Source organism: Diabrotica undecimpunctata, chromosome 5 (assembly GCF_040954645.1).
Source record: "Diabrotica undecimpunctata isolate CICGRU chromosome 5, icDiaUnde3, whole genome shotgun sequence".
Lineage (NCBI taxonomy): Eukaryota > Metazoa > Arthropoda > Insecta > Coleoptera > Chrysomelidae > Diabrotica > Diabrotica undecimpunctata.
In genome coordinates, this window is record NC_092807.1 from 83,420,972 (window position 1) to 83,445,585 (window position 24,614).

A 24,614-nucleotide genomic window follows, 5' to 3' on the forward strand; every position below is an offset into this window, starting at 1 on the left:
CAGTTCTTCTGTTTGGCACATCTAAATGAGTTTTTAACCACGCTCATTTCGCTCACCCAATCCATACATTCCAACACAACTCTCCACACTTCCTCTACCCACTTTGCCATTGAAGTCACCCATTAGTATCAGAACTTCACGTTTTTTTGTTGTTTTCATTCTTCTATTTAAGAAATCTTCTATTTCTTGTTCCTCCTTGTCAGCCGTCAGCCTTGTCAGCCGAAACCAAGTACGGATTTATGTATTTCCTTGCTTACCATTATGGCCACACCATATCGGTTTGTTCTATCAGAATATCCACTATAATATATAGCTTCGTTTCTAGTTCGTTGTTTTCCAGACCCTGGCCATTGTACATCGCTTATTCCCAGAATTTCGATATTTAATCTTTCCATTTCTATCGCAGTATTATCTACTTTACCTGATTGTAGTAAGCTTTGTACGTTCCATGTTGCAATTCTCATATTTCCTCTTGTGATATTTTTTAAAAGTGTTCCATTATTTACATCACAGGGATTTCGCTGGCTTACGACCTGGGAAGCCCTGTGGCTAACTTGTGATTTAATTCCCCTGCCGGATCTTGGTTTCCGCGGCCCATGATCAGTAAGGTTACTTATTTGGTTTTTGCTAGCCATTATGATTGTACTAAGGATGCTCTTGTGAGCCTTTACTACAGTGGTTTCCCGTGGCCTTCTGTAGCCCTATGTCGTTGACCATCTTCCTGGTTCATCCATCTTTGAGACCGATTTCTCGATCTCAGGACAAAGGAGTGCTCTTCCATTAACCAGCTCGTCCGCCCGAAGCCGTTGGCCAGTAGGTGGGGGATTGCTTATACCGGCAATCGCTCGGTGGTTTTTCGCCATATCTGGCTACCCTCACTTAGTTTAGCCTGCAGACTAATGCAGTTGCCCAGGATGTGGCACGTGGAGCCATAAGTGAGAGTTAGGTGTCTTATGAGAACCAGTTATCAAGAACCATCTCCCGTCTATGACGCTCGATATGGTCGTTCCGATAAAAGGTACTACCTCTATAACACACCCCAAACACCCCTGGTCTTCCATCAACCTAGGGTCAAATGGAATGTTCATTTTCCGGAGATCTGCTTGGATGTTATCTCTCCATCGCATTCTGGGACGTCCGAGTGGTCTTTTGCCTGTGGAAATCTCCTCCCATACCCGTTTTACAAGTCTCTCATTATGCAGTCTGTGCACGTGCCCTGCCCATCTTAGTCGCTGTGATTTAATTTCTTGGACAATATCGGCGTCATTGTAGAGTGCTTTTAATTCGATATTGGTTCTGATCTTATACTGGTTTGTGGTGATGTCATGGTGAGGTCCGAACATTATTCCAAGTATTTTTCGTTCAAAGCGTCTGAGCTTTTCTTCGTTTGCTTTGGTCATGGTCCACGTTTTGCATCCGTATGTTATTACAGGTCTGACGATGGATTTATAGATTTTTATCTTTGAACTTCTTGTAAGATTTTTTGATTTTATGAGCTTATCCAGTGCGAATAGACAGCGGTTTGCAGATTGGATTCTGTCTTTGATTTCTTCAGTAACATCGTTGTTACCTGTGATTACGGCCCCCAGATACTTAAAACGTTGTACTCTTTCGAAATTGAAGGTGTTGGCCGTCACATTTTGTCCTATTCTGTCTCTTCGTGTCGTTCTATTTATACACATATATTTCATCTTCTCTTCATTAATCTTCAGCCCTACTTCACTTGTTGCTCCTTCCACCTTGTTGAAGATGTCTTTCGTGGATAGAATGGAGTTTCCAACGAGATCTATGTCATCTGCATATGCGAGTAATAGCTTGGGACCTTGAACCGATAGCAATTCTGTTTTTATTTCGGCCGACCTCCTGGCTTTCTCTAATACAAGGTTAAAAAGTAGTGGAGATAACGCATCACCTTGTTTAAGTCCACTGTTGATTTCAAAGCTGCCAGACAGTTTATTAATTACTCGTACTTTAGATATTCCACCCTCCATACAGACTTTGGTCATCCGAATGAGTTTCTCTGGTATTGAGAACTCCGCCATAGCATTCCATACTTGGCTTCTTTCTACGCTATCATATGCCTGTCGAAAATCTATGAAAAGATTGTGTATGGGTCTATATTGGTATGTATTTGTATGTATTGGTATGGATTGTGTATGTTATACCCCATCCCTTTTCTAGAAGTTTTCTCAGCGGCAATAGTTGATCTATTGTTGCTCTGTTTGCCCTTAAACCGGCTTGATATTCGCCTAGGATATTTTCAGCATAAGGGATTAGTCTACTAAGAATGATGTTTGAGAGGATTTTATATGCCGTGTTTAGGAGTGAAATTCCTCTATAATTCGCGCATTTTGTTTTGTCCCCTTTTTTGTGGATGGGAACTATTATGTTTTTCTTCCATCGTGCTGGTATCCTTTCTTCTAACCATATGTGGGTTATTAGCTGGTGGATTTGACGATGTAGTGTGTCTCCCCCATATTTCGGTAGTTCTGCTGGTATCTCGTCCATACCCATCGCTTTGTTATTTTTCAGCTTATTTAAGTCCTTTTGGGTTTCTTCAATGGAGGGATATATCTATATCTATATATATATATATATATATATATATATATATATATATATATATATATATATATATATATATATATATATATATATATATGTAGACATTGCAAAAGATACGACCGTTGAATTAAATTTAAAATATATTCAATAGTTGAATAGCAGAGGTTTGATCGGTTAATAATTGGCAAATGACAGTCGTCAACTACTCCATTGAATTATTTGAATACGTTTCGCTTTTATTTTTAAAAGCATCAGTTCACTATAAATAGAAAAGATCTTAGAATATAAGTAAACAACGAACATGGTTCATAATTACAAAAACAATTTGTAGTTTTTTTTCTAGATGTTATAAAAACTCTACGATAACATTAAAACTTACTAACTAAACGAGAAACAAAAAACACAAGAAAAACTGTAGAAAAGCACTATTGTTCATTTAATTTTGACCGATGGCTTCAGTTGAATGTTGGTTTAAGCTCAACCTGAAAGAGCTGTTAGTTAGTTAGTTCTGTTCTGAATTCAGAAATCGGTAATAAATTAATATAAGCTGGTTTCAACCCAATAACAGCTGTTCGGATTTAATCCAAACTGGCAACAGTACTCCCACGTCTTACCCCTCGCTACAGCATCGCGCGGTCCAAAATTTGACTCTGCGAAAGATTGCGCAGAGAATTTCTTTCTCTTGTTTTTCAACTGTCGACCAAGGAAGATACACCGCTTTTACGTTTCAACTGCCGACAAAGCAGCCACTCGGTGAAACATCAGATCACGGATTAACCATTTTAAGTTATATTTTTCTTATACAAGCTGAGAGCAAATAAATAGTAACTGTATTATCTATCAAACAATTTAAAGGTATACTGTTTATAATTGAAATACATTTCCTAGTGAGTAAGGAATACTTTATTTAAATACACACAACAAAAAGAACCACCGCTTAATGGAAATATACCAAAAGTGGAAGGAATAATCTTAAGTAATTATACTTACCTAATTACTTGTACCACGCCGAAATATTTATTCGGCTACACTTGGACGGTGTTAGAGAAACCCTGCCCGTTTTCAACAGCAGTTTCTGGGCTTACCTTTCCAGCAATATTAATCTTTTATAATCAGATGTATAATCGTATCTCTAAAGCAGTATTTTAGGGTATTATTTTTAAAATTTTATGGTTTTTATTTTAAGCCATAAGACAATTTGACAGCTTTCATTTTTGTTATGAATTTTAATATTGATCGAAGCTAAAATCATTCAATTTCAGCAAATTAATTTAATAAACCCCAATCAAGTCACATTCCAGATTATTCGAATGACCGGACTCTTTTGAACTTTTTCATAGCATGTAAAAGTTTTATTTTTTGGAAATGTGCTATAATTTTTTACGGAATAAAGTAATATTGCTACATTTTGTTGGTTTTGGTTTTGGTTTCGGTTGGTAAGCATATACAAAAATCACAGCAAGAATAAAAATCAGGTCATAAGATAAAGCTAAAATTACTTGTTTAATGAAACAAATACAACACAATATTATTTTTTTTAAGCAATTTTATTATTCTGATTAACCTTGCATTCCTCCATACCTCCCTTTCCTTATCATTTCCATATCAAATAGTTCTTCCATTAGTTCATTTATTCTAAATAGTTCTCTATTCACATAGCAAATAGTTTTTTAATATAACTGGAACCTTATTATAGCTGTAACATAATTATTGCAGAAAATATACAATTTATTTTTTTAGGATAACATTACAATGCCAAAATTTCCAAAATGTTGTAAGTATATAAACCAATATTGGAAGCAACCTAATTGCGCTAATATATCAGAAAAGGAAATGGAAAATATATACTGGTATCATTATTTTTATGAAAGCAATGAAACTCACATTAATAGCAACAGTGTAGTTTTTGATCCCATTTTTGATACCAAAGACCGGATGCTGTCATGTCCATCATAGTAAGTTATAAAAGAGTATAATAAAACTAGAAATTTTCATTTTTCTTTTTTTTACATACTGCTATAATACTTATTACTTTAACAAGTATTCAGATATATTCTAGCATAATTGTTTCATCTTTATAACCACATATACTTGATTTTAGATATAAACAAACTGTTTTACAATTTGTGAAACTAACACTGTCTTTCAACTGTTTCACAACATCATGAAGAAAATAATTTTTTATCGACTTTTTAACGCAACAAAGATATATTTTATATTGATACAGCTTCAAAATTACTTAAATAAGAACTAAAAATAATTGTTTGTTACACATAAGCGAATAGTCAAAGAGATCTAAAGGTAAATCGTCCACTTTTTGCTTTAAAATTATCTGTGTAGCCTAAAACTCTGTCTTTTACAACACAGCCAACCTGAGTCAAACAAGTACTTGTAGAAGGTTGCTTGGCCAGAAGCAACCATTCGGACCTTTGACTGCACAGTTTGACTTTGATTACTAATGAATTACTTGCATGTCTTAAAGAAGATTCAGATATAGAGAACAACCTCATTCAAGAAGACAATATTGATGCAGAAATTGCTGGAACATATGAAATTTACATTCACGAGTAGTTCATTCTGATGAAGACGATATCGCACTGAGTAAAATTCGCAATAAAATGCGAGAACCTAATAAAAAGAAATTAAAAATTTTGCCAAAATTGGAAACAAACACCACTACAGCAGTCCCGTCTCACCCTGAAAACACCAGCAGTCGTTTATTAGAAAACATCAAAACCAGCCATGTAGAAAAGTGGATTATTGGCATATTTTCATTATTTTTCGATGATAAAGTCACAAGCTAGATAGTACATTTTTCAAAAACTTTGCAGCACAAAACAATCGACACAAATTCGATATGAGTTGAAATGAAACGTTTTATCGGTATCTGCATATTATCGGCTATCACACTTTGCCACAATATGACATGTATTGGTCTAAAGATGAAGATAAAGAAGAAGCTATTTTGAGGGAAACCATGTCTAGGAATAAATTTTGATCAATCAAACAAAATATTCATTTGTCTGATAATACTCAATTAGACCAAGATAATAAATTTTTTAAACTTACTCATATCTTTCATATGATGAAAAGGGTATTTTTACAATTTGGTATATTCGAACATAACCTTTCAATAGACAAGTAAATGGTAACATCTTTTGCAATATATTCATTTGGGGAAAGTCTGTAAGATTTAATTTCAAATTATGATGTCTTTGTTCACATACAGATTATTTATATAAATTCATACCATATGGATGAAAACAAAATAATAATGTGGATTTAGGTAATAGTTTGGACACGAAAATAGATTTAGAGTTACTTTCTGACGTTGATAAACTACAAGAGCATCGAGTATTTTTCGACAATTTTTTTTTATCTTATGTTCTATTTGCGACACTTCAGGATCTAGGCTTTTCTTTTACAGAATTCAGCTGTTTGTTTTACAGAATAGCAAAACATTCAACAAGACAGCACGGGGAACATTCGAATCTACATTTGATAGTGTGTCTTGCTCGTAATATGGAATGATAATTCTGCTGTTACGGTAATAACAAATACCCGCACTTACTACTAATACTACCTGTTTTTTTAAACAGAACGGCACAGTCGGTAAGAACACAATATTCTCGTTTCTCGGCTTAAGATAGTAGCCTAATACAATCTATTGATGGGTAGTGTGGATGTGCATGATAATGGCATTGCTAATTACCAAATTAGAGTAAGGGGGAAGAAATGGTGGTTGCTTCTATTTATGAATCTTACTGATAACACAGTCGTAAATGGCTGGAAGATTTATAATATAGCAAATGATAGTAAAATGTTACAATTAATATTACTTATGAAATTTGAACGTCGTGCTGAAACTGTAAACTCGGAATTAGCTGCTCACTCATGTTATGGACTTCTCTAAAGATAGTTAGTCTGACGATGTAAGATTTGATAACACTTGTTATTGGATTACAAGGCACAATACAAGTGCACGAAAAAAAATGTACGTTATGCAGAATTTATACAATACATTTATGCAAAAAATGCAAAATTCATCTTCATCTCAAATGTTTCGTGATCGCAGAATCTTTAGCTGATGTCGATCAACAAAATTTTAGCGACAAAATAATTTCTTACGAATCCCTAACTTACAAGAAACAGATAAGAAAAAAAAACAAATACAAAACACAGAAGCTTCTATAATTCCCATTAGCAACTCTGACAGCCCCTTAAATGTTTTTATAACTCTTTAAGAGTTAGAATTTTCTCTCTCAAATCTAAAAAACACATTTACAAGACCAGATGATATTCTACCAGTCTTCATAAAAAACTTACCATTCGGAGCTAAATTGATTCTGTTAGATCTATATAATACTTGTTTCCTAAAGCATGAATTCTCAGACCTCCGGTCGTAATCAACAACCCTACCTCTTAACGACCCATCTCTCTTACATGCTGCATGTGCAAGATACTAGAAAAAATTTTAAACCTTTACCTTATATGGTACTTAAAAAATAATAATTTTCTTTCTTGGTTTTCGAAGAGATAGATACACAGACAATCACGTTGCATTGGAGACTTCAATTAATTAAGATTTTGCAAATAACCGTAAACTAATAGCAATATTTTTCGATATAACATCAGCCTACGATAGAGCATGGAGGAACTGTATTCCACAAGCATTGAAAGATACTGGCATTAAAGGTCACATTTATAAAAAACTTTTTAAGAAATCGCGTAATTTAAGTTAGAATAAATGGTGTTATAATACAAGCTCATCCAAGATATTAGACAATGGAATCACTCAAGGTTCGATATTCTTAATTTCTTTTAATAGTATTATGGATTTAATTAAAGCACCCATTAAAGCTAGTATTTATGAATATGACATTGTTGTTTATACTAAATCAAATAATGTAATGACAGGAACAAAAATTATACAAAGTTTTCTAAACCGGCTTCATAACTGGCCGATAAAAATGGAGAAAAATCGCGATACTTAAAATTAAAACCCACCTAACACCTAGTCTAACATTAAATAATTTACCTTTAAAGCAGTCAAAAAAATAAACTTTTTAGGTCTTACTTTTGAGAAAACTTTAAATTGGAATTCGCAGATAAATTACCCACGCTTTTCTGCCAAAATAGATTAGAATTAGGCCTTACAAATCGCTCATTAGAACTAAAATCGATTATGGTTGTATATGTTACGATGCTGCATGTAAAACCACTTTAAAAAAACTAAACAGTATTCAATCCACAGCTTTGAGATTACCACTGGATGCTTTTAAAACTAGCCCGGTTAGTAGTATAAAAGTTCTAACTGGAGAACCTGAATTACATACATGACGACAACAACTAACCTTAACACTTAAAAAAGTATCCCAAATCAACTACAAATTCCAGAATAATTAAACATCTATTCATGGAAATTCTAGACCATTATCCTACCTATTTTCCAATCTTTACCGGTGCCTCTAAAACTCTCAATCGTCACGCTGCTGCCTACTACTGTAAAGAAAACTCTGGTAGCATATCAATACAAACAAACTGCAGTATACTCACAGACGAGGTCACTGCTATTTTGGGAAGCCCTAACCTTCTTCAAAAAAACTATAACGATGAAGTACATTATCATAATAGACTCACTAAATGCGTTACTGGGATAGAAACAAATATATACCAACGAACCTATTTTACAGACTATAAAAAACGAACTAGAAACATTCCGATCATTGGAAAAAGAAGCGGATTTTATTTGAGCACCTTCACATACAGGTATCTACGGAAATGAAAAAGTAGATCAACTGGCAAACCAAAATCGAATGAGCTCAAACCATACTGCGAAGTTGAAAACATATCCATACACCGATCTAAAGAACCTGGTTAAAATCCACTGTACTAATACAAGGTAAAATTATTGGGAAAAATTAGGTACCAAATTAAATATAATTTGCCCAAAAATAAATGCTGTCCTGGAAAATTCTTTAAACAGAAGAAACCAAGATATTATTAATCACCTAAGAATTTGCCATACTACCTTAACACACAAATACTACTAAGAACCTGTACCAATCTGCTTCAGCTGCTCTGATCCACTAACCGTTAAACATATCCAGCTTGATTGTCCGCAATTCATGGAAGAAAGATTTCACGGATTCAGTTCTCACCAAAAAAAATTTCAACAGTGTTAATCTATTTAAAAGACATCAAGTTATACAATTCTATTTAGTGTAATGTTTCTTGTGTTTGTTATATCCACTAATAACCTTCCGCGGTAGATGTGGTTTTGTGTTTAAATAAAAAAATGATTGGCTAAAGATGCGTACACGCACCCCTAATTTTTCATACATAACTTAGATGAGGTATTTTCAAGTAGTTTCAATAAAAAAAAATTCGAAAAAATTGTTGTTTTTCATTGCTTGTCCGTTAATGGGCTAAAATTTTTTAATCTACAATGATTATTTTTTAAATATGTCACACGAACAAAACCTAAACCCTCGTAACCTAAAAGGGCGTATCTCAAGGAAAGACAACTTTAGGGAATCAGCATTTTAGTAAATCCACAAACCTCACTCACTTCCCCCCTTTCATTTACATTTTTAAAAGTGGTTATAATCAAGTTCATGTGTATATTTTATAATTATGTTGTAATAGTTTGAAAATTATTTGTAGTTATTTATTTTTATGAGATACGTCTATTTGGCTAAGGATCAGCCTTAAAAGTAAAAGACTTATCTCAAAAATGTAAGACTATCTTTCTTAAATGTTTTCTTAAAAAATACATCTACTAATTAGAAATCAATTTAAAACTTTTTATTATTGTAGTTTTATAAAATAATGCTCCTAATTTATTAAAAATATTGTTTCTTACCTTCTCATTGACTAAAACAACAACGTAATAAAAACCCTCAAGATATAAAATACATCAAGCACATTTATTTTGATGCATGATGAAATATTGAATTTATTCCTCTTTTTATTGAAATATAACTCCAACTATGTATACCTTTTTATAAAAGTATAACTAAGTAACTAATAATCAGTAATATGAAATATTTATCAAATGCAACACAACTATTAAACTTTTATTTAAACAAAAAACTTAAACTATACATACAATCAATTAATATTTGATTTCAATTCTCTGGAATGTTTTCCCAAAACTTTAACCTATTTTTTTCAATTAACCTTAGATTTTAATGATATTCTGCTTTTTTCCCAGAAATTCCACAAAATTTTGTTTCCATTTTTGGTCCTGGTAAATTGTTAGTTTTTTTTATTTCTGCACTTAAAAAATCGAGTTCAATAAATTCCCGGTCATCAAAATCATTTGTATATTTCATTGTCTTATGACCTCTCGTAAATATCACTTCTACCATATAGTGTAGATATGGTCTAGGCTTTGTGTTACTTAACTTGTAGGTTGAGGAATAATCTTGCCACTGATAAAAGTTCCTCATCTCCATTTGATATGCTTCAGTTTTTGATGACACGTTTTTCACAACAGAGACAAAATCTTGTAAATCGTAGAGTTTGTTTCCCATTTTTTGCATTGATTGTTCTACTTTATAATAAAAAAAAATCTGCTGCCATGAATGTATGTCCTGGTTCAAAACACCTAAAAACAATTTCAGAAGTAACAATTTCTTCTGAGTTAAGTATGTGCAAAAAAGGGAAAACAAAGACCAATTTTTATTCTCCGCAGTGCAGTTATTAAGCTAGATAGTAACACGTTTAGTATCCCTTTTTGACAGCAAAAATTGATTAAAAGTGCTGATGAGCTCATACTTGCTTCTTCCAAACATGCCCTCATGACACAAGGCAGCAAAGGATTTACACTACTTTTGTTTTTGTCAATTGGAACAAAACTCTTATTGTACACAACAATTCTATGCATAAATAATGCAGCTTTGACTATGTCCAAACGCGGCAATGTTATAACTTTTTCCATATCCGCCCAACATATTATATAATCTAAGTGTACGTCTTTATTTTTGTCATTGACATACTGTAAACGGAATTTGTCAGCTCTATCTATGTTTTTTCCACTTTTTACACATTTAGCACGATTCATCTATGTTTTCTTTTGTGTGGAAGATGTCATGGAATGAAAATTCTTCACACAACTCGCACTCTTGATGTCCCAACTTAATCAAAGAAACATTCATTCTCTTTGCAATGACTCGATATTTTTCATTATACATGGAAACAAATGATAAATAACTTGTTAGATACAACTTATTAGGGGTATGTTCTTTTCTATAATGTAAAATGGTAGGTTTGAAAGAATTAATATTAGTTTTAATAGATTCATCATCTATTTTATTTCTAGGTTTCTTCAGATACCTTTTGTCTTTAGCTGGGACCACTGAGTTCTTAGAACCTTTTAGAACATATTTCTTAAAACCTTTTCATTATTTTTTTCATACTCAAGACTGGTTAGAAAGAAGAACTTACAAACCGTTTGAGCTGTACTGTCATTGTCTTTTAGTGAGTACTTAAATAAGTGGTTTCGTTTAAAGCCATTATTGTTTTTGGGCTGAAGCATCAAATAAGTTATTTAATAACTGATTTACGCACACACACACGCAGTGATCAACTCTGCCCCTAGGAACATGTGTATACCAATGTAAGAATGGGATCCACATGTCCGAAGATCAAACCGGTCACACTTCGCTGGCTTTTTCACCACCCCTCCTCATCGTGTGACTTACGTGAGGAGGCTTATGATCTGAAATTTACTTAAGATGCCCTGGGTAATAGGACATCCTCGGTTTTTAGTGAATGTGGTTATGCCACCTAACTGTAGGGGTAGCCACATCTAGGCTTTTCTCCCTATTTGCTTTACTGACTCTATTGATTTTACTCTAGCTTTACGTCGGGACTTGAGTCCCTAAAAATAAAGAAAAAAGAGCGTGTGTTCCGACCATAGAGCCATCAGCCTGAGCTGATGACTGTATGTCCGGAAAAGAGTGTGTGCTCGGTCACTCAGCCGCCGATTTGGCAAAATAAATTTTGTTCTCCTCGCCGGCTGAGCACCCGAGAGGGGTCCGGCCACCAAGCCCATGTATGCCGCACATGACCTCAGTGCTCGGATTTCGCGAGTAGATCTTTCATTCGATCTGCCTTAAGGGCTTGGTCCGCGGAGCGGTATATAGAAGGCCTGACGGGCTCCTTCTATATTTGCTATATAAGGTAAATTTACGTTAAACGGTTTAATGAAAAGTATGAATATATCAATATGAATTTACGTTATTTAATCAGAAAACACATTTTTTTTTGTGGACTTCCTTGTGGCTTCGGAACTATAAAATACCTGGGCAACAATTCTTTCCTTTTTTTCCTTAATCCTATTTGTGTGCGTGTATTGGGGTGTGCATTCCCAAGTGTATAATGCTCTCATACACCCCGGTGTATATTGGACTTATAATTACCTAAAAACCTAAAAACCTAAAAAGAAAAGCGTACCCTCTCGCCAGAGTTTTTTTGGTGTGTTTTCCGATTGACTGCATTTCTTTGTTCGTTCTTCTTGCAACCATCTCATTCTTTATTTATTTGTTCGGGTTCTCCCTATATCGAGATATATGTTGTTTTGGTCTTCTGTGTACCGTCCTTATGTTTTCATTGTAGTTAGTCAGCTCTCTTAACATTCTGCTTGGGTGGTTTCTTAGTCCGTTGAAAATTTCATATGCTCTCTCGTCTAGCGTGCGTAGGATTCTTGTTTGTCCTGAGTCTCTATATACGTATCTCAAGGGTAAGTACCTTGGTATCTTAAGGGCATCTCTAACTATTTGATTCTGAGTGGTCTTTATTTTCTTCCTGTTTGTTTTACAGGTGTGTCCCTACGCTGCGGATGCATATATTAGGACTGGCAGGATAATACTATTCGCAACCCTGATTTTGGTTTTAAATCGTAGTTTACTTTTCCTTCCTATAAGTGTTGAGAGCTGACTTTTCAACGCTTTGGCTTTGTGTACTTGCTGATTGATGTGCTCAGTGAACGTTAGCTTCTTGTCTAGATGTACCCCTAGGTATTTAGCCTGGTTGGTCCAGTCTACTGGGGTATTTTCGATTGTAATTTCGCGATTTGGTACACTTTTTCTGTGAATAAACATTACAGCCTGTGTTTTGTCTGGATTTAGGGCTATTTTCCATTTTATGCACCATCTTTGGAATCTGTTTAGTGCTCTTTGCAGATGATTAGCTGCATGATCCGGGTTTCTCCAGCTAACAGCTATTGCTGTGTCGTCAGCGTAAAGACTCAACATAGAGCCTGGCTGTTTTGGCGTATCGGCCGTATAGATGGTGTACAGGTAAGGCGACAGCACCGCTCCCTGAGGCACACCCGCCTCCACGGTCCCGAATTCGGATAGGGTTGCCCCTATTCGAACTCTGAACCTTCTGTTGGCAAGATATGACGCAAGGAGGCATGTCATCGCCTCACTGTAACCAAATTCATTCATTTTATAGATGAGTCCATGGTGCCAGACTCTGTCGAAGGCTTTGCTGACGTCCAGAAAAGCTGTAGCTGTGTACATTTTTTCATTAAATCCTTTGGTGATAAATTCTGTAAGTCGTAGTACCTGTAATTCACAGGAGTGTTCGCTTCTGAATCCGAATTGAGCCTCTGGTATGGTTCCTAGCATTTGTGATTCTTCATTGAGTCTTTTTAGTATGACTCTTTCCGCTATCTTGCTTATAGATGATAATAAGCTGATAGGTCTGTAATTTTGCGGAAATATGCCGTTTTTACCAGGTTTTGCAATCATTATTACGTATGCCTCTTTCCACCTATCTGGGAAATATCGTAGTTTTAGCATGCTGTTTATTATGTTAGTGATATAAACAATAGCTTTTGTTGGTAGATTTTTCAGCGCCCTATTTGTGATGTTGTCGAGTCCTGGGGCTTTTTTGGCATTTGTCATTTTTATAAGTTCCTTTATTTCTTCGGGAGATGTATGTGTAATACTTATTCTGCCTTTTTCCTTCAAAGTCTTCTCGCTGCTCTTTCTACCTATTCTTCAAAGTCTATGTCATCGTCGGGGTGTTCGTTGTTTCTACACGCCCTACCTAATTCGTCCTTCATGACTTCGGCTTTGTCGATTTCCGTATGGACAATCCCGTTTACTCCGTGTAGGGGAGGTATGGGTTTCTTGTCCTTTCGGAGGATTTTAGATAACTTCCAGAAGGCGGATTTGCTAGGATTTAGCTCATCGATATAGGAGTCCCAGCTTTCATTTCTATGATTTTGAAGTTGTTTTTTCACTTCCCTGTCTAGCTTATTTGCAATCCTTTTGTCTTCTACCGTTCTTGTGCGGTAGTCTCTTCTTCTTTTCCGGTTTTCCTCTTTGATTAGGTTTTGAAGTTCTATACTTATATCCCTGAATCTTCCTTTTTGTCTTGTGATTGTTTCGGTTTTGGAGCTGGCATCGATAGCATTGTTTATTGCTTGTTCTAGTTTTATTACACTATCTTCTAGTTCTGTAGTATTATTAATTGTTGGGATGTTACCGCTGTTCTCGCTCACAATTCTTCTGAAGTTTGGCCAACTTGTCTTCTTTCTGTTGTGGGGCTGCAAATAGTTCAATTCTAATGCGCCCAGGGTCAGGACGATTAGGTTATGTGTCGAATCGCCTTCATTTAGAGAGTGTATCTCGTATTGTTGACCCACGTTGTGTAGGATTGCAATGTCAAGATACGTAGGGAGTTCTCCGTGGAAACATGTCGGTTCTGTTGGTCCGATGACATGTGTGTTCGGTCTGTTCTCGAGATGGTTGCAGAGATATCTTCCGTTTCGGTTGGTCGTCCTGTCAAACCAATTGGGAGATCTAGCATTTAGGTCTCCAATAATTATAGTTGGCTCTTCTGAGTTCAGTATTAGGCTCAAATCTTCGTTGAAAATCGGATCATGTGGTCTGACGTAAGCTGACACTATTTTTAGTGTTTCGTTGTTGGCCTTAAGTCAAATAATTGTGGTTTCCATTGTCACCAGTCCGTCTGGTGTTGGGATGTGCTGGTGTTCGAGTTCCTTTTTGACTAATATAGCTGTTCCTCCTGATAATGCTCTATGATCCGTTCTATAGATATCGTAGCCTGGAAATTTTGTTTTTTTCCTTTCCACTAGTTTGGTTTCTTGAAGGGTTACGATATCAAGCTCTAATCTGTTTATTATTTCATCCAGAAGGTTGATCTTTTTGAATATTCCGCAGGAATTCCATGACCCAATGCGTAGATCTTTGTTTTGGTTTTTGACAAATTTGACAAATGCAGTCATCATTTTTGTTGCTTTGTCCATCATGGACATCATTTCCATCATTTTGTTATTATACTCTGTATGAAAGTTTGCGATGGGGGTAGCTGCGTCCTGTACCGACACTTCTTGTGGTTGTGCTGGAGCTTCTGTAGTGGTTTCAGCGGATTTTTTCGCTGCCTGTGCGTAGCTGACTCCTTTGTTGATTGGAGCGCTGTTTATGGGTCTTCCTACCGGTCTTGTTGGGGCAGGTGTTTTCTTTTTGGGGGCCTTAGAGCATCCTCTATAATTTGCTGTGTGCGCTTCACCACAGTTTGCACATTTGGGGTCGGTTTCCCGGCTTTTCTCACAGTCGTTACTAATGTGGTTTTCTCCGCATTTTACACATCTGGATCCGCAATGGCAAGCCTTTGAGCTGTGATAGAACCCTTGACAGTTATAACACTGTAGGGTGTATTTGTGATTTTAAATTCATCCTCCACATAGATGCGCATGTAGCATATATCAGATATATTTTTTTAATTGTTGCAACGTCTTCCTCTTTGAGGGTGACGATGAAATGTGGCAGTACTTTTTTATCAGCTTTTTTGGAGATCATATTAATCACCCTTGTTGCTTCCATTCCTTTATTGTATAGTTCGTCTTTAATTGCTACTGTGCTAGTAGTAGCAGATAGCCCTTTTATAATGACTCTTTTTAGTTTATCGCTATCTATGGGATATGCGATGAATTCTACTTTTGGAGTGTGTTCTTCTAGGATGCGTACCATTCCTAGGTAATATTTTCTAGTTTTTGTGTTAATAACAATCGATCTGCCTGACCGTGCAAACTTATTGACTGACATTATGCCTTGGTTGGCTGCTCTCTGCAGGATTTTTTGGTGTTCTCATACAGTTTTTAGGATTATCGCCGGTGGTTTCTGCTCTTTTACTATTAACTCTTTTACTGTAGGCTTCTCGCTTGTTTGCGGTGAGTCTTTTGGTACGTCGTTTACTTTTTTAACTTGGCTATTTTTGCTCAAGTTATTTTGGGCAGTTTTCTTTTTCTGTCTTCTTTCATGAGCCTCTTTCGCAGCCTTGTTAAATTCGTTTTCTTTCCGCTGATTTATTATCTGCGTTTGCTTTTCGGCGACGCTTATTTTTGTTTTCACACTACTGTCTGATTTCTCAGTAGTGTTGCCTGTCTTTTTTCCTTTTTTGTTTTGGACTTGTGTCCAACCTGCAGGTTCTTTGGTTGTTATGATTCTTTCATAACAAAAGGACAAGGAGATACAAGTTTTTGTATCTCCTTGTCCTTTTCCTTATTTTCGTTTCTCAGTCATCTGAGCGAGAAGGTCTTGGATTTGTTTATTCGCCTTTTCCTCGCGGATACGGCTTTCTTCTTTTAGAGATTTGATCTGTTCCGTCAGTACATTGACCGACCTTAAAAGCTTATTAGCCTTTTCCCTTTCCGCCATTTCTCTGGCCTTTTTCTTTACTTCTTCGTCTTTTGGAGAGTCTTCTTTGGGCCTTAGCCTTTTCATTTTCTTGCCGATTTCGGGCTCGGCTTCATTTTTGGAGACGTTGTCCACGACGGGTGGTGTCTCTACTACAGTTGGGGGCGGAGCTTCGCGCGATTCTGCGGCTGGGCTCGGCTCTTCTTCGATGGCGTCCATCGTATTTACATCGTCATCGGTGTCGATTTCGCTTTTTCTTCCTCCGACTCGGGCAGATAGGAGTCATCGTCAGAGGATATCACGATTTCTATGTCATCGATCGCGGGATTAGTCGATTTAATAAATTTATTATATAGCTCGATCGAGCTGGCATTAGAGGGGTTTGATGATTTGGCTAAATCAGCCTCTTCTTCTTCCTGTGTTGTCACCTGCGTGACAACACTTTCTGGGGGGGGGGGGGATATCACTCATATTGCCGTAAGGCAGTGAACAAATAGTTCATAAGATATAAGAAAATTCTACTTAGACGAGACTCTGTTTTTTTTTCCACCGACTGACCGCTGTCAATACGGCTTACTGGGTGCCGTCCCAGGTACCTAGCGGTAGTTCACTCCCTGTATTCACAGTGAGGGATCCTTTTCCTGTTTCTCACACCTCAGGAGCAGGGGCCGTTTCTGTCCGACCTTGTCAAATGTCAAGGCCTTACAGTGTCATCCCTGACGACACACTGAGGTGATCCCGAATTCTTCGCAAACGCGAAGCTATTATAGCCTCCGCGAGGAGCCTATAAAAACAGCTCCTCGACGGTTTCACTAGTAACAACCTCGCATCCGCTTTTCGCTAATATGTAGGACAAGTGCCTATGCCACACTCGGTGTCTTACCCACCGGGAGCTGAAAAGCTCCGTTGACAATAGGTCAGTCGCCCCCACCTAAGCACGCTTCTCTCTTGAGCACGTCCGTACTGTTCGACTGCTCGAGTCGAACTGATCTACAACTGATTTACTTAGCGGCTTGGACGTATAAATATGTTTAGATATGTCTATTTTCCTTATCACAGCTGACCATTCAGTTTGTGCATCAGGTAGCGAAATGGCCGCATCTCAGAATTGCGACCTTTATGCTAAGTAAAATGAGATATGGTAAATTTGCTTAGGATTTCATGACTTTTTTTAGATACGTCTTTTTTAATAAGTGATTTTAACTTGAGATATGACTTTTTTGCTTGGTATATAGATGAGGAAGTAGTTTAAAAATACCATGCCACCAAAATCTTTTTTTTTTTGCCTAGGAGGGCAGTATAGTGAATCCACAAATTTTTTAAATACGTTTTAATGTCTTTGGCTACATTAACTATTCGTTAAATAAATAATATCTTATTGGACATAAATCAAAAAATATAAATATTTTTCATATTTAACATTTCAGTTTCAGTTTTTTGTACTTAATTATCTTGTTTTATAAACAAAATTTACTTTTGCACCATATTAACTACCACCAATAATATTAAATTTTTCTTCTTTATTTTAGTTCTTCAGTAGGGTTCAACGAGATTGTTGGATTTACTAGTAACGGTTCAGCAATTATCAAAGTAGACAGTAGAGTTATACCAATTTATTTCGAAGATTATTGTTTAGATCTTTTATACGATGCCAGGCTCGGCATGTATGTTTGTAAAACAGCATTATCTAGCAGTTCAGCAGGAATGTTTTTATTATCCAGTGAGACATTGGATGCACAGACTTATATACCAAGTAAGTTTTTATTATGTTTAAATCGTGATAGGTTAAGCGATACAATATAATAGATATGTTATAGTCAAACCTCGAATCTCCGTCGTTCCTAGATTTGACTAGTCAATCCTAGGGTCTTACTTAAGGTATTAGTCAAAGCCCGAATGAATGACATCTTTCGACCATTGACTAAAGACTTTTCTTCAAATCCAGAAGATACTAATTTGGTCAGGCAAATGTAGAAACTTAATTTCAAAGTCCAATCTATTTTTCTTGTGACACTTTTCGCACAACTCTAAGTAATAATAGTCCATGTTATGAGACCGCTCTTGTAGAAAAAAATGTTTCTGATTCAGTTTCTTTACGGATTCTTGTTCAAAAATATCATCTTTAAACAAATCTGAAGGGTGTCGGGTGAAATTTTTATGCAGAAATTGTTTAGGCGATTTTTTCAAACAAATTCCAAAAAGCACCTTTTTGCTCCGGAAAACAGTGTTATAGGATTTTGTTTCGTTTTAAGCAAAAAGGGTTTTTTTTTGTAATTTTTCTCTAAACTTGACAGTTTTCGAGAAATAGGCGAATTAAAATATTAAAAATGCAAATATACGCATTTTCTAGTCTTGAAAACTCATATGTATTTTTGAGGTTGGCAAGTGCCAAAATTCAAATTTAAACATTCAGTTTTAAGATTCTGAAGAGCGATTGGAACTTATTTCAATTTAGACCGTTGTTTTTTTAGTTGTTAATTATGCGCGTTCACTCGATTATTAAGCTGCGAGTCTAATAATATTTTCTCTAGGGTTGCTAGTTTACGAAATACAATATTAAAACCCTTTGCATCCCTTTTTTCAAGATGACGGCCGGGTGACAAGGGTGGCGGATCCCACAAACTTGAATTTAAGTTTATTCTTACCCCTCCAACACATAAAAAAAAATAAAATTGCATCCTCTTAAAAATGCAACCCTAATGTAACTTTTCAATGGACTACTAAAGCTTCTTTATCCACGTTTTCAGTAACAAAACTATTTGAAACACGCATCTTCAATCTTACACACCTTCACTCTACTGTACAGCGTAAGAAGTAGGAAAGTAAATTTGTCTAGCAGTTTTACCTTTTTTGCTCAAGCCTAAAGACAGTTTTATGTTAACAAGGTAATGAAAAGATTCAGATTTTTGAAACATAATTTTATTTTATACTTTCCTGCAAAATATTTGTTACAATCAGATTAGTTTTTATTTAGAATTAAATGTGGTTATACTTAGTAAGCTCTGAGAGATTACCGGACTACAAGCCCATGGGAGATTTTTAATGGGTCATTTGGCCCAGCATGAATCACATGTAAAAAAATACTACATTACGCAATAACAACTTTAGAAACTATGCCGTGAATTCTTATCGGTACAGGTGAAAGAGAGGTAAGATAAACTTACCACTCAAAGGAGGGGAGTATTTGGCCCGAACATACTTAACAAAAATAATGACCTGTGACCTAATAAAATACAAAAATATTGATACAATGAGCAGGGAAAATTTTTTATTTTCGAAAAACTTTTTTCCCATTTTCGGCAATTTGACACTGTATATCATTCATACATAAAGTTTCGGACCGGTATATAGAATAATTTTTTGCAACGCTGTACATTTCGGCTGGAACAGCCGAACCTTAGATTACTAACCTTGAACCACCATGCTTTAAGTATCGATAAGAATTTGCGGCATAGTTTCCAAAGTTGTTATTACATATTGTAGTATTGATTTATCTGTGAGTTATGTTGGATAAAATGACCCCCTAAAAATATACCATGGGCTTGTAGTCTATGACATAAGCGTAATATATATTTATTAAATCCCCCATAGCATGTATTTGGGTTTTTGACCATTCGGAGAAACTGATACCTTATGATGAACCTTACTTTAGCGATACTCTCAAACCGGTTGCAAATTAATGGTAGCCTAATAAGTTTTTATAGTAGGACTTTTGATTGGAAAGAGTTTGTTTGTGTTTTGATAGCGAAAATGGCGGGACGTATTTTAGACATAAATAAAGTCATATTTTATTTGCACGCTTACTTTACTGCTGAAAAAGCCAATGGAGGCCCTTTGCAACTGGTTCAATCCGTACGTAAACTTATATATGTATGAATTGGGTATTAGTAAGGCAAAACTCAACTCAGTTTTGAAAAACAGAAAAATTGTAAATAGAAACGAACAAGTCGCACAATATAAACGTAGACCACACCATAAGACTAGAGATATCCTTGAGGGCTGTTTCAAGTTTAAAATTAAGACATTACATATAAATATCGTGAAAACAAAGAACATGTTTCTATACAGTCAGTGTTAAAAAAATTTTAAGAGAAAAATATATTCGAAATTTTCAGAATAAGTGCCTGGAAAGTTTTCTAACAGATTAGGTTTAGGTTCAAACTGAAAGACAATAGAAAAGCCTTGTGTGACAGATCTGGTGTCCTTCACACAAGAATTGAGTTTTAAAAAACTGTAATAATTAAAAAAAAAACACGTTTTATTTGCTTATTTAGACGAAATATGGATTTCTGCTAAAGGTGGAATAAAACGGCTTTGGCAAGACGGGAGTATAAAATCCATAAAATACACCGAACATGGTTTTGTTGATGGAGCGGATCTTGTGTTTTCATCAAAATCAAATTTGGCTAATTATAAGGATGAAGGTGAAATAGTTGAAAGAAAATGGATAATGCACCATATTATAAACAACCAACAAATTTCTGGATAGTACATAATATTAAATGATGGTTACCGAATTAAAATATTTTCATATCCTCAGGATTCTTTCAAGCCGGAATTACTTCAGTTAGCCAAAAACAATAAAAACCCAAAAATATTTATAGTAGACGAAATAATGAATAGTTTTGGACAGAGTGTGTTAAGGCTGCCCTGTAGCATTGTAAATTCAATCCTGTTAAACATATTTAGGAAATATGCAAAACTTACTACGATCACTGTATTGAACGTACCGGTGTATATATACCGGTGTAATATATTGTGTAGTAGAGATGGACGTGTAAAGTTGTGTTATATAGGTATCACCTTTTATCGGAGCGACCACATCGAGCTTCATAGACGGGAGATTAATAACTGGTCCTCATAAGACAACTAACTCTCACTTATGGCTCCACCTGCCACACCCCGGGCAACTGCATTGCTCTGCAGGCCTAAACTAAGTGAGGATAGCCAGATATGGCGAAAATTTCACCGAGCGATTGCCGGTATAAGCAATCCCACACTTACTGACCAACGGCTTCGGGCGGATGAGTTGGTAAGTGGAAGGGCACTCTTATGTCCTGGCGCTAAGAAATTGGCATCAAAGGCGAATGAATCAAGTAAATGGCCAACGGCATAAGGAGGCAGAAGGCAAGTATGTTACAGGTTTAATATTTCCTTTGTTTATTTTCCTTATGTGGTCGATGAAACTAGAAATAGAATAGACAATAAATTGGTTTTGAAGTTATTTTATAAAAACTTACTTTAATCTAATTTTTCTTAATTCTCTACCTATTTTTTTTTCTATATCAAAACTGTCACATGTTAGGTTAATGGCAGGGAATGCTTACCTTGAGTGACATGACATTTAACCTCTTCCGACAGGTTATTTGACATCAACTTCTAAAGGTCAATTTATTGGTTCATGGAACTAAAAGTTGTACTTTGAATTGTTGGTCCTAATAGGTTGGAGACAGGATATCTTGTCATCAGTTCAGTTAAAAGTTGGATTTGTGTTTTTTTTTTTTTGGTTTTTTTTGAGAAAAAAAGTTGAGATTTTTGGGTTCACGTGTGCCAAGGGTACTGAATACACAGGAAATTTCTGGATTTAAATCTTAATTTTACCTTAACAGGATCAGTAATCAATTCTATTTGTCAAATAGGCGCTTAGAGCGGATTAAATTCTTAATTGAGAATTATTTTACATTAAGGTCATCTTACATTAACGGTAAGTCCTATCTAAGACCTATTATTCCATAAATCACAACTGAAACACTTTCTAAGACTATTCGTTTACTTTCAGACCTTATACTTTTATTTTATATTCTTCTCCTCCTTCAAATCTTCTATTTGGTGTTTACTTTTTATTGGCTTCCATACCAGCTGTTCGTCGTTTGGATCTACAACTTCAAGAAGCTGATTGTAGGGTTATTGGATATAAAGAAGTCTATAGACCCTAAGAAGGAAAGTGAACAATAAACTTGGTGAGAATTAAACATCTTACCTTCCCTGCAACCATCTTGTCTACCTTACCATACTTCTCTTCCATCAGACGTTTAGATAATTGAAACTCTTAATATCTGAAATAAAAGTAATCTTAAATTATAATTAGTAGTTTAAAGTATAATTAGATTAAGTTAGATTACAAGTAAAGTTAGATATTTAGTTACTAATTAGGGGTATAGTTAACAAGGTTTATTTAATTTAGTTAAGTTAGTGTTAGAAACTTAGTAGGAATAATTACTATAAAATACAGACGGTGTGATATTATATTAAGTTAGAAACTCACCGTTGACAAAGTAGTGTGCACCTAAGGTATATATATAAAAAAAAATTAAAAACGCCATAAGAAAATAGCTTCAGAACAATATTAAAAAACCGTTATGTTCCCGGCGTTATTCAAAATTTTCGGAGACTGGAAATTCTACACAAGAAACTGGCACATTGTCAAAATTCAATTAAGGTATATATATATATATATATATATATATATATATATATATATATATTGTTATGATATGTAAAATCAAGAAAATATTGGTTTGTTTAAAATATTTCAAAGTTCAACAAAAAATTAAAATAATTCAGATAAGTAGGATAATATCCAACAAACATTTCGGAGAAGGAAAGTTATTAAATCCTTGAATTACCTGTACCAAACAAAATGTAAGCTTTACATCAATCATTTCTTTGTTATACTTAAGTGACCCGCATAAGTTTAAGTGAAAGCCAAAGAATTGAACGGGGTTTTTCAAAATCCATTAATGCAGTGATTAAAGACAATAGAAGGGATTATAGAAAGAGGTTTTTATTAGTTTTTAAGATTTATAGAAAAATATTATTTGTAAATAAGTTTTAGGAAATTTATAATTATAGGTAAAATTTGTTTGTTATCGAAATGAAGAAATGGGGGAATTGTGACGAGTTGTGATTGGCGGAGATTGAAAAAGGTGGGATAAGTGTGTGGGAGAAAGTTTAGCGAGATTGAGGAGAGAGAAAAGATAAGGTAGTTGGTTTCCAAGTCTGTGAGGGGAACAGGGATTGTTCTCTGGCGGTTCCTGAAATGTAGCAAGCAGTAGTGTGGAATGTTAGTGAGTTTTTGGAGTTAGTGTATCTGACAGGAGCTGAAGCAGCAAAATATTGTAAGTCATATTTCTCTACTTATATTCCAAGAGTCACTGTTCAGGCCAACGAGAGATTCAGTTTATCGTAAAGAGAAGATATTTCAAGAGTCATTTTTCACTCGGGCCAACGAGAGATTCAGTTTATCGAGAGGAGAAAAGGCTATCATAATTTGAATGATTTGTGCTTTTGAAGGAGATCATTAAGGACGATATACTTGCAACAATCTGTGTAAGATTGCTGATTACATAGGGAGCGGTTGAGAGGAGATAATACAGTCTATAAGGAACAAGGATTTGGACCACTCATCATCAGAGAGAGATATTTTGTTTTCTGCAGTTTTTCTTTTATTGATAACACAATTTTTACACTTAATTTAGAAAGGATATAAATATTTTGATTAGGAGAGTTAGAATAGTTCGGAATTTTGAGATTTCAATTAATATTGTTTGTACCATTTAATTTGATTGTTCTCGTATGTAGAACAAAATTTTTGAGAATCATTATATGAGATTTGTTTATTGAAAACTTTTGAGTGTGAATTATTTCATTATTTTTATTTCAATATATAGTGTTAGATCATATGTGTTTTTTATTATTCCGGTATTCTCTGGACCTTACCTTTCACATGTAATAACATAGATATTGAAGCACGAATTTAACCCTGAGATAAAAGAATTAAAAATTGTGATAGAATCATAATCATATCATTTAAATAATTTTAATTAATCAAAAAATTAATTAGCTAATTATTGCTTGGCGCACCAAGACTTTAAATATCGCAATAACTGGCTTCCAAAACGTGGGGCTTGAAAATATCGCAGCTTTACATGTGAAGGAAGGGAAAGAGATCTGGAATAAGTACAGGTGATCCAGAGATAAAAACATATAACATTGAGGGAATTTGAATTTGAAAGTATTTTGACAATTTTTCCAGGGAATATAAATTTGATTGATTGATTGATCGTAGTTAGTGGATATTTACTGCTATTGAATTATTTGATTTTATTTTCTTTACCAATCGTACATTTGATATTTATTTTGAATTATTTGAATTTTACTGATTGCATATTTGATATTTGTCGTGAAAATTTAATACATTTGGGGAGAAATATTGTCGTGTTCTGAAACATATAGAGTGTTGTAAAATTTCACATTTGGCGGGGACAAAAACAATAACAAAAAGTAACAACATGTCTGTCACAAGGAGACAAAGTAAAATGCAGGAAAGGAAGGAGGATAACAGAGAAGATGAAACAATTTTGGAAGAAG

At 35.0% G+C, this 24,614-nt stretch overlaps 1 protein-coding gene across 2 annotated transcripts in view; it reads left to right on the plus strand.

Annotated features, from left to right (window-relative positions):
• The window catches only part of LOC140441423 (uncharacterized), a 214,886-nt gene that overhangs the window by 88,318 nt on the left and 101,954 nt on the right, over positions 1-24,614 (plus strand). For both annotated transcript variants that reach the window (XM_072532146.1, XM_072532145.1), the window contains exons 2-3: positions 4,306-4,520; positions 17,774-17,997. In XM_072532146.1, coding sequence (XP_072388247.1) covers positions 4,318-4,520; positions 17,774-17,997 — 427 coding nt within the window. In that variant the 5' untranslated portion in view covers positions 4,306-4,317. The remainder of the gene's footprint in view (positions 1-4,305; positions 4,521-17,773; positions 17,998-24,614) is intronic.